This window comes from Amborella trichopoda, chromosome 9, assembly GCF_054954075.1.
Source record: "Amborella trichopoda isolate Santa Cruz 75 chromosome 9, AtrichopodaSantaCruz75HAP2 v2.0, whole genome shotgun sequence".
Lineage (NCBI taxonomy): Eukaryota > Viridiplantae > Streptophyta > Magnoliopsida > Amborellales > Amborellaceae > Amborella > Amborella trichopoda.
Genome location: NC_142344.1, coordinates 9,240,133 through 9,258,351, shown reverse-complemented (window position 1 = coordinate 9,258,351; position 18,219 = coordinate 9,240,133). Strand labels below are relative to the sequence as shown.

The following is an 18,219-nucleotide window of genomic DNA, read 5'->3' as shown; positions in this document are numbered from 1 at the left end:
CCAAATTGTCCTTTTTACTCTACCTTAACAAATCTATTTCCTCAAAATACAAAAAATCAATCCTCAACATACTTATTCCCAAGGGGCAATTTCATGCCAACTTTGGCATTTTTAAAATCGCTGCCTAAAACGGCCTTTCTTGGCTTTTTTTCCCATCTAAAGACTAGCGGAATCCAGTGGTTTAAGTAAAAAAAATATATAAAAATATTGCACCATTTTATGCATGTGGATTTCACATGTACCCTCAAAATGATGGAACTTGAGTAGCTTAGATGTCCTTGGATCTATATGCACTTCAGTTGGGAAGAATCTCAAGTGGGTGAGGCCTTTGAAGGCAACTGACTCCCTATCATTAATACAAATTATAAAAACCCATGAAAAGGATGTAAAATTGCAGGTATTCATAGTATTTCCCAAGAAGCATTCATGACCAAAGGCACATAAGCAGTAATTCAATATTCAAACACATCCAGAGCTTGAGCGAGGTCTGCAACAAATGCATTTCCCTCCATTATCTACATTTTATGCTGTAAATGTCGAGTCTATTGGCAACTTGCTATAGAGAACACGGTCACAATATGTACAACACTTCACAATAATGAGTAGAATGAGAAGCACAGATGGAAAGTTCTCCAATCAAATATTTTCATAAGATGCTTCCCCAAAGCGACCAAAACAGCGAGCATACCATGCTTGGTCTTGAAAATATGATCAAAACCAAGGCATCCACCATATATACATCTTCCCAAGATTTTTGTGGGACACAGCTTCAGCAATCAGTCGGTGAGCTTGTCCTTCTACAGCTAGGGGCAAGGATGGAGCAGCTCCAACACCCACTACAACTCCTTGCAACCTAGCTTCGATGTTGCTAATGGCTCTCTGCAAATTACAATAGCCAAACATGTATTAAAAGAATCAAGCGTCAAACTCAAATTTTAAACCAATATTATCTCAAAGAAAACTAGAAAGAAACAGATGCCCCTTATAAAGCATCGAAACCTCACTGGTCCTCTACCTGTGCATGGGGATTCTGAACTTCCACTCCACTAGACTTATGAGACTTTGTCCACTCCACAAGAGGATCATGAATAAAGGTCTCAAGAACACTCATAAGTGTCTCTCTATGTGTTCTCAACACAGAGAGCGTGATCTCACAGACCCTTAGAAATATACCCTCATATCCAGTGATGCCCAGCCCATCAATCATATTCTGTAACATAGTCACCAGTGGTTATAACCAAGATCATCACCCCATAGAAAAGGGAGGGTGCAGTATATACCAATGGACATTATATAAAAGCATAGTACATCAAAACATCACAGCTTATTAAAGTTGTGGAGGGTGGCTCTCACTCTCTTCATCACTATTCATCAATTTAATGGCCATCAATGACCCAAAGGACATCTACTATCCAAGGTCTATTTCACTGTAGCAAAGGTTCCCCATAAAAAAAAAGTTCTAGACAGTAAAAAGATAAAGCTCACCTGGGTAAGCCTGAAAGGCACCAATTCAGGCCTCTCCAATTGGAGGCCTTTATCAAACAAACAACTGAAATCAACATGAACACAGTCACCCGTTGTGGAATCAAAGAGGATGTTCTCCCCATGTCTATCACCAAGCCCCACAATGTGCCCAACCATGGACCATACTGCAGTGGTGTGCGCATAAGCAACACGTGCCCTGAACCAGGCAGCTGGCTCAGAGAAAGTATTAAGAAACCACTTGTGGAAAACAGGAGGGAACATAGGAAGGATCTTTGTTCTAAGCATCTCATCCCCAGGCATTTGGCCTTGTTGATCATATATTTTTTTTATCATGGGGTTTGTCTTTTGTCTATCAAACCTGCCACAGGCTATGTAGATGTCTTGGAGGATTTGGCGAAGCCCACGAGTGTGTGGGACCCACTCCACCATACCACAGTCCTCCGTGAGTGGAATTACTGCAAAGGTTCGGATGTACAGTTTCCTCCTCCGGCTCTCTGGGTATTTGGATAACAGGCGGTTGATCATTGCCGTGAACTCCATCATCCGAGCATCTTTTCGGAGGTCATCCTTGGGTTTGCAGAGGAAAGGATGGTCGATTCCATCGCTACCATGGAATATTACCTGAAAATACTTTTGAACGTCAGAGATATTCAAACTTAGGAGCAACTGAAAAGCCAAGTTTGCGATTTGGCAACTTAGGAATCAGGTTGGGCCAAGTGAGTGGAGAGAAAACAGCTCAGCAATCAGGTAAGTCAACCTGGCAATTTGGGAAAAGCATGTTTCAGTAATTTTAAGATACACTAAATAAATGCCACATGATACTTTTTGGCCCTTGATAAAGTAGAACAGTGGAACATGTTTCGTGTAGCCAACCCCAAATAGTTGGGATAAGGCTTGGATGATAGCATGATGATAATGATACAAAAACTATACTTTTCCTAGAAATACGAAAAGATAGTTAGGGGAATAAACATAAAAAAGAAATTGAAAGAGGAAAAAAAAGAAAGAAAGATGATGAGTGGAAGATATAAGAACTACATAGAGGGAGGCAAAGGGAGACGAGAGAGAGAGAGAGAGAAACAGATGGTATAGATAGATGAAAATTAGCGATAGACAACAGTTTTACTAATAGTTTTACATATGTGATGGAGTTGGACAAAGATCATGAGCTTATCAAATAAAACATGATGGTGTAGGAAACTAATTGCATGTGTATCATCCACTTGCCTCTTTCCTTCTCAGTGAAAAGCTGGTAAGAAGCCCTATGGTGCAGCTTTGGAATAGCCCCAAATGGGTTTCAAAATTTCCACTTCCAGTACTAAAAAGATTATGCGATAATACATCTATACCCATTTCTTAAACTAATGTTCAGATCACTAAAAAAAATTTCCAGTCACCTAAATATGCTCACATGGGCAAGTCAGCCAAATGAACTTAAAGACTCATTCAGGCAGTGTTTAGAAAATCGACTCGGCCAAGGTACTCAGGCCTTGGCCTCGGTAAGTTATTTGGGCGATCCCGAGTAACTCGGCTGAGTCTAGTTCTTTTTTTTTTTTAAGAAAATAAAGATATAAATGTAATAAGTATAATAAGTGGGCTAAGTTTTGCAATGAAAGAGTCAACGGCGTATTGGTGACAACACGTGACATTGATTTGCCTCCTTCAAGACATTTAGGGTCGATTCTTGGGGGGCCTAATTGTTTAAAAAAAATTTGCTTTTAAGATTTTGTACCACATAAAAATGGCAGTCTTTCAAAAAGACAATTTCACTTGTAGGATTCGATCCCTGCCCGCGCGCACGCGCTAAAACTTATATATCAGTGATACCCGCGGAGGCCTAATGAAATACATGATCTAAATTCGACGTATTAATATAAATAAAGTTTACAAACGTGGTGTACAGCCGAGTTGCCCAAAACTCGCCTAGCCTATAGGGCGAGGCCGAGTTACTCAGTCGAGTCTGATTTACCTCGGCCGTGTCTCAGAACGCTGCATTCAGGTATTGTGCTGAACTATGGCTCTAAAAAATTAAGCTTTAAATTTTGATTCCATTTGCTTTGAGAGAGTACATACCTTCTTTGGCCTCTGGAGTGATGAGAGGATCTCTGCTTCATCTGAGATTCCTGCAATGGTAGCATGTTCTGCATGGGAAAAGGGGTCATACTCCGGAAGGTCCGAAAAGATTGTGCTATATGTCGGCAGTGTTAGAGTAAGAGCTTGTTGGATGGGCATTATGATCCCAACAGGCATCATCCGTTTCAAGGCACTGAACTCAGTGGCAATATTGATTGTCTTCGCCTTTGGTTGCCCGCTGTGGAAGCATAACTTGATCAGGTAATCTATTAAGGCGGCAAACTGAGTAAACAAAATGTTTCCTTCACTTCCTTGAGAAATTGCTTTACGTGCTCCTTGGATTATCTCGGCTGCAGCTTCACGCCTAGCCGCCACTGTAGATTTCGAAACAGCAGCCATGGTCCACAAGGCTTGCTGAGGGTATGCCTGTAAAACTGATATTATAATATGCTTGACCAGCAGAGCAACTTCATTGTTTTGGTGACAAATCCTTGAAACCAACTGAGATAGAGCGGTGAGCCACTGATATGTAGGCAAATCCTTGAGGCAACCTCGCATGATACCCATAACCTAAAGAAAACAGACAATAGAATCTTAAAGGCAGTTGATGATGGATAGGACATAACTAATTTTAAATGTGCCTTTGATAGCCATGGACTAAAAATACAAATGTTACAATTATCAAGGCAGCAACTGGGGATAGAGAGGTAAAAAGAAGTGGCACGTCCTTACCCTGACATGGACGGTCCTTAAATCTTTATTGGAGGCACAACCATCTCTTTGATATTTGCTTCCAAACTCAAACCAGAGGGTTAATAACCTAGGCAACGCCTGGAAAAGATGGCTGTGGCCCCTTCTGAGCCCTTTTGCATAGAAGAGAAGCACATCAGGAAGGTGATTCCACCAGGGCTTCTCATCACTGCCATGAGCAACAGGGGCTGATGGTGCAATCCTTGAGGTCCGTTGCTCATACATCAATCCTTCTTGATTCTCTTCCTGCCTCTTCCTGGCATCAACAAGCAGATCATCACAATACTTTGCCATGAAAAAGTAACCTTTTTCCCATTTGGGTTGCAGCTCCTTGACCCTTGTATAAAGGCTTAATACATCCTCCTTCTGTTTTTGTCCTGTATGGTGAATCCACCTTGTGTAGAGAAGGATGGTTTTCGCTGCATCTTGGTTTTGATTGAGTGCTTGGGTAGCTGAGACTGAAGCATGATTGGGAGGGATGAGAGAGAGACTAGTGATAGAAGAACTAGCTGCACTCCCCAAAACTTCGATTGACATATGGAGTAGTACTTGTTGGAGCTCTGCTATGGCACGGTCAGTTTTCCTTGTACCCCACAAAAGCTTAGCCTTTTCCATGTGAACGTTTGGTGCACCTGATGATTGAGCTTCTAAAATTGCCCTGTTTGCTGTTTCATAATGGCCAGCAGCTCGACATAGCTTCGCATATTGAAGCCAACAGTTTCCCACTTCAGCTCTGAGATTGCTCGCCCCAAAGACCAATCTTCGAAGAGCTAACAATGGCTCCCTAGCCCAAAGCGAGGGCTGTGTAAGCCTTAAACGATTCTCCCATTCTTTAATCAGCTTTGAGAACCTTGGATCTTCGAGATGGAAAGGCTTCTCAAGAAATGAGATGTCGCTAAGGACAGCATAAAAATCCTCCAATTCGCTTAGCATATGCAGTTTCAAAATCAAGGGATATGCTCGCATATAAGACTCCATTCCAGCAGCTGCTATGGGAGCTAATAGAGCTTGTCTAGCCTGGGCAATTTTCTCAGCAACCAAGTATGAGTCTTTCTTCCTTAGGGCTTGGAGAATCTTAGCAAGACCCAAATCAAAAGAAACATTAATCTCAGATGTGCTACAAACTGGGCCTTCTTGTTCAGCTCCAGATAGGTACTCATCCATCAGATCCCATCGCCCTAATCTCCAAGCTGCTTGAACACCTTGCATGCACCAAGTTTTCTTGTACTCGGTTATCCTAGATATCAATCCATCCACATGGGTAACCATTGCCTGCAAATGACACATATGAAGCAAACAGTTGAGAACACCAGAGTGTCTTTGAACAGAATCAGGCTCCATTTGCAAGGCTTGCTCACAGCAAGTTAAAGCTTCCGACCAATTACCCGCCTTTTCGTTGATCAAGATTTGGTCCTGCAAGGTTGAAGAAGTTCTTAGATGTGCCAACCCAAATAGGCCATCAGGCTCATCCAAACCACTATAGATCTCCATCAAAAAGGAGATATCTTCATCATCAAATAACCCACTTCTCTCAGACGCCGGATTAAATGATCCCGATTTCTTCCTCACATGTGACTCAAAGTATAACAGAGATCGGGCATGGGCCTGGCAACGAAGGGAAGCACGAGCAAGAGTCACCTCTGGAACAGCAGTCAAGAGCTCAGTAACATTGTTGCACTGTACTAGTACGAACTGATCACCATCAGGCTGATCCTTTCTTTTTGAAGGTTGCTTCAGATTAGATGACTGGAGGGACTGAGAAAGAGCAACTTCTTGTCTAAGATCATCCACCCATTGACCTAGATTGTCAAGCAAAGTGAAGATGGCCTGAATGCAGACTTCACTCTGCCCTCCATGAACAACTGCCCCACTGTTGTCTGAAGCAGCGGCAGTGAGAACGGATAATATCTCCTCGGTTATGCTCTGGCGTGCCTCAGTAGTGCCATGGCAAACTGCATTCAGGACTAAATATGGGAGCAAGTAAATAGCTGTACCCATATCATGTCTAACTATTCCTCGACAAGCATTGAAAATATTTGCTCGAGACCCAGTTGCTTCTTTGGTCAACTTCCTGATCCAAGAGTATATCCACCTTCGAAATGACATTGAGGGCTTGTAAATGGGGCCAGCTGAGCTTGATTCATTAACTATCTGAAGCTGAAACTTCGAGGTCAGACATGGAGCAATTATTTCTTTGATATAGTTAGAGAAACGGTCCCAAAGTCTCTGACCTCTCTTGTTCATCTCAGAAGAGTCACTATCCTTTTCAGTAAAGGCTCTCTCTGACTCCCTGCTCTTTGAAAGCTGGGACATAAAGAGAGAAACATTACCATCCAATGAAGCTTGGCACCCTGCAAGCTTCAAAAGCTCTTGTATAGCTAATGCAGCCGAATCTTGAACAACAGTATCAGAGGCAGCTCGAAAAACCCTGGCAAGATGGTTGTTTATAAGCTCAAAGATCAAATCATCATCTGAGCATTCAATCTTGAAACGACGGCATGAAACTACTTTGACTTTGGCTGGATCAACTGCCCCAAGAGCTCCAAGACACTCTGCACAAACCAATTTCAATCTCTGGCCCACTATCGTCCTCGACTCCTCTGCACAACCCTTTAGTAAGGCTGTAATCAATGAGCTTATGACATCCAAATCCGAACCAACTTCTCCCAATATCATAGCAGTGACATCCTCCCTTCTCACATTCAGTAGCTTGCATAACTCAGAGGCCACCATATGCCTTACATTCAGGTTCTCATGGTTCAAACCATCAATAGCATGGCGAAGTTGGTCTCTTAAACTCATCGAGCCATGTGCCTCTTGGATAACTTTATTCACTTCTTTTAGTATGGGAAGATTAGGCAACAAAGGGAGTTCCCTAACATGCCGATCCAATAGATGCCTGTTTGAGACAATAAGTTCTTCCAAAATTTCCACAGCTTTGTTCAACTGCAACGTGTTCTCATCATATCGCTCAAGAAAAGGAATAAGAGAAGCCACTACTTGAGAAGCTATATGTTTCAGATTTAAAGGCGACACCTTAGCTAATTGTTGGATGAAACAGTGCCAAACTCTAAGGCCTTCAATCTGAAGGGTTTCTTTCTCCACAGCATGCATTAGAAGAACCATAATCTTGGGTACATAAGTACTGAGATGAGAACCTATCATTTCAATAAGTTTTTCTATACATTTCAAAGCTTGTTTCTGCAATAGGGGGTCATCAACACGTAGCATTTTTCTGTCAATACTGTTAATAAGGCCAACAAAGTGATTCCTCAAAAATTGCGGTAGATCATTAGAGCCAGTGACAATACTAGCAACTTCTTGGATCATCTGAGGAACTCGTGCAGTCCTGGAAAAAAAAACACAAAAAGGGCAAAGTAAGGATTAAGGGCCATAAGAAAAGATTACCGCTACACTTAGAGAAAGTGCATTATAACAAATAATCAAATGGACAATGGGTACACAGTCCATTAATGTCATGATGGTCCAATGAAATGATGGACAGTGATGGAGCAACAAAATGATAGAAGATGATAAGAGAGTGGAACCCACCAGAGGATATAACCCAATGCTGGATCTCACTGTCTCCATTACTGTACAACATTTCAATGGACAGTGGTGAACATATGATCTCAATGGACTATGGCTTTCCATAGTCCATGTGATAACATTATACTTCCAGTTAACATAAAAACCATTTATATTACCTCCTGCTGGTCTCATTAGTATCAGAATCCCCAAGAAAACGTACAAGCTCATCAAGAAGTGCTGGTAAAACAGCTGCAAAAATTTCACTGGTGTCAGACCCAGTCTGCATTTCATAAAACTGCAAAGCAGAGAGCAACTCTTTCCCATCTGCTTGCAAAAGAACAAAGGCAAGCACTTTGTGGCACCACTCCAAAAGCAACAGCGGCAAATCTGTGTCCAAGTGCTTCGCTAGCTCATGTAGATTAATGACTGATTGATCATTATCCTTCTGAGAAACCACTAGCTTTGGGAGCACAATAGGGATCATCATCCGGACAAGATCAACCATCTTGATCCCCACAACTGCCTCTGAAAACTCTCTGATCATTGCTGGACGGCTCACAAGCCTCGAACAAAGATATTCAAAAAGTTCATCCCTAATATTAGTGAACTTAGAAAATATCAAATCAAATCCACCTCCACAGTGGAATTGGCATGAGTTGAGTATTAACCTTGAAGCTGTCATTCTCACGGAGATATGAGGATTATCAAGCTGATCAAGCAACAAAGCAAGAGCAAAAAAGAAAATCTGCCCATGGAAGTCAACACCTTTCATGATCTCAGCTGCAGTTTCTAGTAGAGTCTCAAACACCCCAGGATCCTCGGTTGCTGCCAAAGCATGCTTCAATTTGTCAAGAAGTCTTTGCTCTTTTGTCTTGTTGTTTTCATTTCCTTCAGAAAATAAACAGTCCAGTACATGGCTTGAAAGGAAGCCACAGATCTGCGAGCAAAATGCTTCTCTCATGGACCTCTTATCATGAAGAAGTAATTTGTCAATGCATTGGATCCATTCAGACCTTGTCTCAGTCAATGCTTCTTTTTGCATATGCATCAGAACCCGAGATGTGATTCCCACACATGCAACTTGGACTTCTTCTGATGATTCTTCCAGAAGAAGCTTAAAGAAGAGCTTCAGAATCTTTCCAAACTCAAATTCAAAGCCATCATCTATGCATTGCACCTGGGAAAGGTATCTACTATTAAGAAACTTTTCTTGGTCATATGGAGATCCGATGCCACATTGGGGACACCAAAATCGTTGGGAAAGAAACTCTGAAGTTTGACTCTGCTTCCCTCTGCCAACTTCTACATAAAGCTTACATGAACTGTTGTCCTTCATGGATCCAGCATTGCAGAGAGAACCATAAAGACATGATATATACCCAATTGTATTGGCTAAACCTTGATTTACTTTGTCAGACTTGTCTTGCCCTAAGACCCTAGTTAAATGCAAGAAAGAAGTTAGAAGATACAAACACCAGACCAGGATTCAGCCATAAAAGAGAGGATTTTCAGGTAGATGACAATACCACATTATTTCAGGAAAGAAATAAAGAGAGAATACTATATAAAATATAGATTTGTTGCAAAAAATAATTATAATAATGATAAGACATCTGATCATAAAAGACCTCAACTTGGAGGTCTGACCAGCCTCAAAGGAAAGGATAACCCCATTAACTACCACAGAATTGCAACAGCAACCAGGTGCAATGAACATTTTTTTTGTTCCTAGTGACTTAAAATATGCACAAGAGTTCTCCACACTCTCGAACAGCTATTATCAGCACATCATGTTGAAGTTGCACCACAAAATGCAAGAAAATACTTCACAATCTTCTTATTCCTTAATGTAGTACTGCAATCAAATAGATGCCTTTGATCACAAGAATATGGATATCATTCTAAGGTAAACTAAACATTATCATAATTGAAAGCCAGGATCTTGGCTCGGTTGATAGTGAATTGAGAGCCCTAGTAAACATCGCAAGGTTTGAATTCTACAGCTAACCATCCTAAAGAAAACACCAAAGGAATCCTATAAAATGCATGTATGGAATAAGAATGTAAGATACCCCTTTGGCCAATGTTTTGGAGGAAAGAGTACCAAAACTCAGCTAATTTGGATCAAAGGAGCAAGGTCAAGAGGATCATAAGGGCTGAAGTGCCTGAAAAGTGAAAACATGAAGGTGGCTGAGGATATTGTGTAAGTGGACAAGGTGATAGCACAGAAAAGCCATCACACAAAAAAGAAATAAAAAATAAAAAAATAAAACGAGGAAGAGAAAGAGATTGAGAGGAAAAACTGTATAAATAACAGCTGGTTTCAGGCACCTTTATCTAAATGATGCCTCTGTGAAAAGACAATTGGAAGTTTAAGGCCTGGCTCTCAGTTAAACACCCAAGATACCCCAATGTTACAGTAGACAGGAGAAAAGATGGAGTAAATAGAAGTAAGCTAAAAGGAGTATTAATTGCCAATGCCACATGTTATGTTAGGCACCAATGAGAATCATTAAACAAATCTCATGAATCAGACAATACAGAAATAGCAATCAAAGAAATCGGTCTTTGTAAGGAGTTCTACCCCAGGTGAAGTAAAAGGCTCAAGGAACATCGACCAATGCCATATAGAAATCAGCCATCCAACATGGACTCCAAGGACTTAAAATCACAAAAAATGAGTCAATTTCAGTTTTCACTTACTCTATTTTTCTGCATACATAAGATATTTGATCCGGATTGAAGCATAACAAAAAGACTGGGATAGAAGTAACAGCTTCAACTCTAACCTCCTCATAATTGTCTTGCAATGCCAGGTCCAAAATATCAAGATCTGGTCTGATGCCCATCAAGGAGAGGACTTTAACAGAGAGGCACTTTGCTTTCCATAGAGGATAAACCTGATTAACCAAATGAGATTGTGTCCAAGGAAGTTTTAACAATTGTAAAAGCTGCAGGTTGTAGGAATAGAGACTAGGAATAGAACCATGACCACCATCTTTCATTGGCTTCATATCCTTGGGATGGAAACCTACATTCAACAAACAACGAATCTTGGTAGAAGAACATAGCAGGAACTTCAACTGTTATGCATTTGAGTACTACACAATTAGAACAGAAAATAAGAATAGGCGACTGGCTCACTTTGTAGTAGCAACACATTATAAGCTGCTTCTAGATAGATGGACAAATCGAATATGGACCAATTTATTTCCATTGCCTGAAACAAAAGTTTCAAGAAATTTATTGAAAAACAAACTTTAAAGGTATTAAAACAAAAAACAAAAAGGAAGTATTTCAACAGAAAAATGACAATATGGTCTGCCATGTTCGCATACCTGCTCAAATATCCAAGGTATCCACTCCAGCACTTGCTGAAAGATTTGGACAGTCAAGGTACTGTAGGGATCGTTACTGAATACAATGCAAAGTATGCTAAGAGCCATTACAGCATTCTCTCGTGTTAAAGGCCTATTTTCTAATTCACCAGAGTTTAAAAGACCAATAAACTCAATAAGCATGCCTCTCCAGTAATTTGCATATGATATTTTGTCTGAATCAAATGCAGAACTTATGATATTTGGTAAGTGTGAAATACGTGGAAGGTCTTCCGTAGGATGGTTTTCATCACCAATTCGAAAGTTAACATCAGAAAGCAAGCCGTCTTTCTCTATTCTCTGCCTCTTACTTTTTAAGTTGTCAATGTTACTGTGAGCAACTCTCTTCTCACCCACACTGACAGTCTCCAATTCCCTGTCACATGAAGCGGACCATGAAGCCTGCATACTACCATTGTCAAATTTCCCTCCAGAGTTAAAAGGTCCAAGTGAATTTATCACCACTTGAATGCAATCAACCAGTTCTAAACAAGGTTTAGAATAGGATAATATTTTCAGAAGAGATTCTGGCCCCCAAATGTTCGGATGACATGTTTTGACAATTCGTGTATAAGCACTGCATAGAGCAACCTGAAAAACATATTACAAATTGCACAGTAGTTGGACAAGAGAATCATGGAAATTGCTAAGGAACCCAATCAAAAATTAATAGTGAATTTGTAAAACATTGGCATATTTTGTCGAGATTAAGAACCACGAAGTTAACAATTTTCAACCTTCAGCTCTGGGCTTTCTGTATTCTGAAGTGTCAGCGGGAAAACCCTAAGCAAATCCATAGCAGTGCTCTCGACAATATCCTTGTGGCAGGTAAAGTGCAATGCAGTTAGGCAAGCACCAATGGTGGAATCATAAACACAATTTCTGCAAGGAACCCACTACGTTATTTATACGAGAAGAATTTTTTGTTTGCTGATTAACTGCTGAATGAAGAAAAGAGTTTGGGCAGCCAGAAATAGCAAACCCAGTTTCAAAAGTGTACCTGAATGTTGAAAGCTTCTGGATATCTTGAGCCAAGATGGATGCTATTGATAGGATAAGCTTCTCAACAGGAATAAGTTCTGCATCCAGTACTGCTGCGGCAGTACGTGCAAAGTCAAAACAGGACTTGCACAAAGAAAACATTGAAATATTACGAGCTGATATTGAATTAGATAATCCACCAACTAGTCTACCACCTTTCTTAAATAACAAATGAAGGATATAAAATTGAGTAACATATTTCTCAGTGGCAACTAGCTCACCATATGCAAATCAGCACCTCCATAACATAGCAAGTTACATGCACTCAACATAAATGAAGGACTGATGAGCCCTTCCACATGTAGAGTGCCTTCTGTGAGGCACTTGCTAAGAATCTTGATAGTCCAAATTGAGAAAGGCTGCCACCGTGGTTCATCTGTGACGTCCACCAGAATACCATGACCACCTGCTGGTTTGCAACAAGGTGGAAGGTCGCAGAAAAGAGCTGGAGCACTAGAAATCTCATAAAAAGATTCACAGAAACATGTTATTGACAAAGTAGTGGAAGCCGTGAAGTTCGATTTTTCTGCATAAAATGATGCCACTGACAAAAGATCTGCAAAAATATGAGGCAGGTCAGGTTTTGCAGAAGCAATAGACAAAAATGAAAAAATTTGGGAAAATAAAACGTATTACTGAGTGATGCTTCAGATTGGCCAATTCCAAACCATACCTTCAAGAAGCAACATAGAGTCCAAGAAAAACTGGCGGTAAGCTTCCCTTTCTCCAGTACGGAGCAAGGACAAGAGGGAAGTAACAGTCTCGAAAATTGCATGATGATGAGAGCTGAATATCATTGAATGATTAGGAAGAGCTTATGGTCATAAAACAGAAGAATGACAAATCTAAAATCAAAGAATTGTGAGAAAGCTAGAAAGATTATTATTTCTTATGAAGCAGCTTTTAAGGCCTATGAAGAGAGAACACCAGCAATTTGAAATTTCTTTAGAAATAAAAAACATGCCCAAACATGTTGTTAGAGCTCTAGTTATGCAAGAAGAGATCAAAACACATAGTCAAGCACCCTCTTTGGCGTTACAAAGAAAGAAAACACAAATATTTTCTTGAAGTTTGGCAAATTTAATTTCAAAGTTCTCAATGGCTTGGCAACTGAGATTGAAAGGTAGGTAGTATAGCTCATCTTTTGCACATAGCTGCCTAATCTGAACTTCGAGAACTCGTACATGCTTCAACATCATGCCTCCCATCCACTTAGTAGGAAAATGGGCAACTGCTTCAACATCATGCCTCCCATCCACTTAGTCGAGTAGTTTTTGTTTTTTGACAATAAACATGAGACTTGTGAAGCAACTAGAAAAGCCAATTATACAGGTCAAAGCATCTCAGTCAAGCACCTGCCTGATGAAAAGCAAAGCATCTCCAAGATGCCAACCAATCAAGATTGACAAATCTATGACCCAATGCAACCATAATCTCGTCAGCACCCCCCTATGCCTGGCTCCATCTTCAAAACTATGAGATACCCTTTTGGTATTTAAGATTACACTAAACATCTACAATCTGTCACAGTTTCAGTGAAACCATCTTCACCATCTAATCATTTAATTGAATTCAGTTAATCCCACTCCACAAATAAAGAGCCGAGGGAATTTTTGTGCTCAACTTCAAACCCAATCTTAACCTCTTGTTCCCAGCACCTTAGTTGCAGGATCCCATAGTTGGCATTCCTGACCCCAAAAATATTCTTTCAGTGCTGATCTCAAGGTGACTCAAAGTCAGGGCTGCCACCAGGACGGGCTCAGGCCTGTCCAGACCCAGCCTGAAATTGTGAGGACATAGCTATCTAAGCCAGGCCCGTCCAAAGAAATTTGAGTCAGGCTCTAAATAAGTATGTAGACATATATATTTAATAATAAATACATTTGTTAATATATAAATATATCTCAAATATATTTTTGGGCTTGTCCTGGGCTGGCCCGGGTCGGACCTGAAAACAATTCGGGCATACCAGCCCCTGCCTGGGCCGTGCCTAGGAGGCCTTCTTCTGTGGCTGAACTGGGTCCGATCTAAAAGCCCATGGACCAGCAGGCCCAATTGGCAGCCTCGTTAAAACAGTAAAATGTTCCCTCCTTCCACTTTGACAAACGATCTAGGTGTTTTGATAAGTAATTCGGCAGTACTCAAATCAACAATCCATCTAATCCACATAACAAAAAACTACGATCGCCTCATCATATTTAAATTTGACATTTTCTCAAGCATATATTTTGGGATGTGATAGATGTAAAACAACATCATAAATTGTTTTATCTTTTATTCTTTTGTATTCGAGCAGTTATTTATGTTGACCATATTCACATACACTACACATGCAGATCAACATAAGTGACAAATGAAACCATTCCTAAATTGCAGCATACATCAGATTGCACATGGAAAAACTAAGAAACGGAATGAAACATTAAAGCAAAACATGGGTGTTAGATTCTCCTTAGCCACTAGTTATTGCATGTATTAGATTCCCTTTTTTTACAAGCAGGCAGGGAAGAATGACATTTATTGCCCAACTCAAGGGATAGCATTGATGTATCATTATTCTCATGGCAGTTTGATAGAGCATATAGGTAGTTTGGTAACTTTTTCTCATTTTGTTTCTTTTTGTTAATGTGTCTCACAAAAAATTTCACTTGTTGATAAGTTGTATGTGAATGAATTGGCTTTCACTGAGGTGATGGAAAACATTCTGTTGGAGAGTTCCACCCATAATTTCTTTAAAGGCTATTACTAAAATATGGGAGTTCCACTTTGTTCATCACAAACAAAACCTTGAATAAGGAGTTGCAAGATACATAACGGAATTGTTAGAGGATTGGATGCGATATTCCTTTCATTTCTCATCCCTGTGATTTCTCCTTATTTTTTACCTCGCGATTTACCCTAATATTTTATGTATTGATTTGAGTAATAAGTGATATATAAATATAGCTTTTTCCTTTCTTTGCAATTATAACTTTATACGCATGCATACAATATGAGATCAAGAGCATATCAATAGTGATTTGCTTACTAAAAAATCATAACTCAACTCAACTGATTCCCAAGTGCACAGAATAGAAAAGCATCATGTTTCCAACCATATCATTATCCAGTATCCACTATCTTCTCAAAAGAATATGATATTCTCAGGGAAGGAGAAAAACGAAACACAAATCACCATGTTGGAACAAGATGCATAATTCTACTGAGTTTGTAAACTTGCAAATAATGGAAATTCATAAAAATCACAAAGAGAAAATATTTTAAGATCTTATCCATCCCAGATTTAATTTAAAGAAGCCCATCAACAACACATAGTCATGAGTCATGAGTTGGAATAGTTGATATGTTAAGTGTAGTTTGATGAATGGGTGAAATGTTAAGTAGATGATATTTCAGTGTCGTTTGACAAATATCCCATAATTTAACCATCCAAACAGATATCCAAGCATAAGTACATAAGATCTAGAACAAAAATAATAATCAGAGAAATGAACGGAGCAGTATACTCACCACCCAAACAGGAATCCCAATAAAAAGTCCATGTTTGGAACAAAATTCATAATCAGAGAAATCAAATTAGCGATACATTTACTTACAGTACATAATCAGAGAGATCGAATTAGTAATACATTTACTTACGTCAATTAAAAATGGACTTACCATCAATTTACAAAAGTTAATGGAACTAAAGCTAACTAGAAAAGTAAGAAAGATACTTGAAAAAGAAGAACATTAAAATGCAAGGTTACCTTACCAGAAAGATGGCTCCGCAAATAAGGGAATAACGCGTCCGAGTATGGGAAGAACAGCAGAAGCCTTACCATTGAAGAAGACACCAGGGTAATTCTTGCAGATGTGAGTAATTAGCTTTAAAATGGCAGTTAGCTCCCTTTCATTTTCTGGAAAGAAAAAACAGAGCAAGAGTTAAAGAAACACAAAAAACTAAGAAGATGATGATAATGTTGTCAACGACAAACAGGATTTTGATGATGATGATCAACGAAAAGAGAGAGACCTGTCTTGGAAGGGAGGACAAAAGCATGGAGGAGATTGGGGAGCACAGAACGAAATCTGCTCTCAACGGAGAAGTCATCAGAATGAGGGGAGGAGGGGTCGTCGCTTTTGCTTTTGCGGGTGATACACTCCCCAATGTCTTGCAGGAGCCCATAAAGGCCCGCCATTCTCTCTCGAACCCTGTATCTTTCAGGCTCTTTCTCTGCTTCACTCCATTTCCCTCTCTCTCTCTCACCCCATTTCCCTCCGAGTTTCAAAAGTTTCCCGGCCAATAACGCTTACCCCTTTTAAAGATCCAACTTCCCCCACCAAAAAAAGAAATGCATTATTTTAATGTGAAAAGTTTATACAGAGCCGAGGCTCTAAACAACCAAATAAGAGCCTACGTAAAAAAAAATTTCACTCTTGTTTTGATGTCCAAATATCCTATAATTGATCATTTGGACGTCAAGATGCGTAGTCATGAAAAAAAATGGATTTCAAGCGTTTCTCGATACTATTTAAAAGTAGGCTCTAATTTTATTGTTTAGAGCCTAGGCACTGTGCAAACCACACTCTTATTTAATTATTTTCAATAAAACAAGTGCGTGGCTCTAAACGAGGGTGCGGTTTGTATAGAGCCTAGGCTCTAAACAATCAAATTAGAGGCTATCTTCAAATAGTATCGAAAAATATGGTTTTACTACTGGAAATCTTTGTGATAGCCTTAAAATATATTTTCATATTTACTTATAAAGTTCAAAGCTTCGAAAATAGTGTCGACAGATCTATAAAAACATGAACATCTTGAAAATTGACGCTCTAAAAATGCGTTACAAAATACACTATTGCCAAAACTTGAAATCTATTTTTTTCTCATGTATATGCATCTTGATGTTGAGATGACCAATTTGAAGATATTTGGGCATCAAAACAACCTCGAACTTTTTGGGGTAGGCTCAAATTTGATTGTTTAGAGCCTCGGCTCTATATAAACTTTTCCCTCTAAACAATCGCACCCCAAGTATTTCATTAGAAGAGTTTGTTTGGATATACATATATCCTCAAATTGATCATCTCGACCTCAAGATGTATGAATATAAGAAAGAAAAAAAATAGATTTTAAGTTTTGGAAATATTGCATCTTGTAATACAAATTTTTTATCGTCAATTTTTCAATATTTTTAAGTTTTAATAGATATACTCGATCTATACTAATTTTTAAGCTTTAAATTTTATAATTAGAGATGAAAAATATATTTTAAGGTTATCACGAAGATTTCCAGTATTGAAACCATATTTATCAATACTATTTGAAGGTGCATTTTACTTTGATTGTTTAGAGCTTCGGCTTTATACAAACCACGCCCTATACAAAAACTCATGTTACTCTCACCATAAAGGAAAAAAAATTATAGAAGGTCTCAACCTTGTATGGTACGACCAAGGTGCACCTAAAAAACTCACTAGTGAAGGTTGTTCTTATGTTGGAAAATCCTCAAATCGATCATCTTGATCTCAAGATTTATAAACATGAAAAACAAAAGGATTTCTAATCCTAAAAAACACATTATCTGAACCATTCATTTTCAATATTTTCAAGTATTCATAGATCTGCTTAATTGACTTTAAATTTCATAATTGGGGCCAACAATAGATTTTCATATTATTGCAAGGATTTGAGGCACCAAAACTGCATTTTTTGGCATAATTTTGAGGCGCACCTTACTTCAATAGTATAAGAATGACACCTTATACCAACCTCACCCCACTATAAATGGGGCTTTGATCATCATCATCACCTGAGTTTGTTCTTGTTATTTAGGATCAGCGATAAGGTATCGCCATTGCTCTATCGAGGGTCATACCACTTTCATTTGTCTTTTTAAATTATTCCTTTTATCCTTTTAAGCCTTTCACTTGAACTAAATCACACTTCCAATTGGTCTTATATTAGGTCAATATTGCA

General features: G+C 39.2%; 1 protein-coding gene across 3 annotated transcripts; it reads right to left on the bottom strand.

Annotated features, from left to right (window-relative positions):
* Window positions 1-381: 381 nt before the first annotated feature.
* ATR (Ataxia telangiectasia-mutated and RAD3-like protein) lies at window positions 382-16,531 on the bottom strand. Of its 3 annotated transcripts, XM_006828797.4 has the most exons (15): window positions 16,273-16,531; window positions 16,012-16,156; window positions 12,931-13,043; window positions 12,479-12,813; window positions 12,217-12,341; window positions 11,954-12,098; window positions 11,178-11,807; window positions 10,984-11,059; window positions 10,543-10,870; window positions 8,016-9,275; window positions 4,291-7,657; window positions 3,559-4,128; window positions 1,486-2,106; window positions 1,016-1,210; window positions 382-879 (listed from the first exon to the last, which is right to left on the bottom strand). In XM_006828797.4, the coding sequence occupies exons 1-15, from the start codon at window positions 16,436-16,438 to the stop codon at window positions 712-714; spliced, it is 8,244 nt and encodes a 2,747-aa protein (XP_006828860.2). In that variant the 5' UTR covers window positions 16,439-16,531; the 3' UTR covers window positions 382-711. The 3 variants fall into 3 exon arrangements, with proteins under 3 accessions (XP_006828860.2, XP_020517211.1, XP_088703845.1); XM_020661552.2 differs by lacking the exon at window positions 16,273-16,531 and having other exon boundaries at window positions 16,007-16,147; XM_088847719.1 differs by lacking the exons at window positions 10,984-11,059; window positions 11,178-11,807; window positions 11,954-12,098; ... (3 more) ...; window positions 16,012-16,156; window positions 16,273-16,531 and having other exon boundaries at window positions 10,629-10,749.
* Between the last annotated feature and the right edge of the window lie 1,688 nt (window positions 16,532-18,219).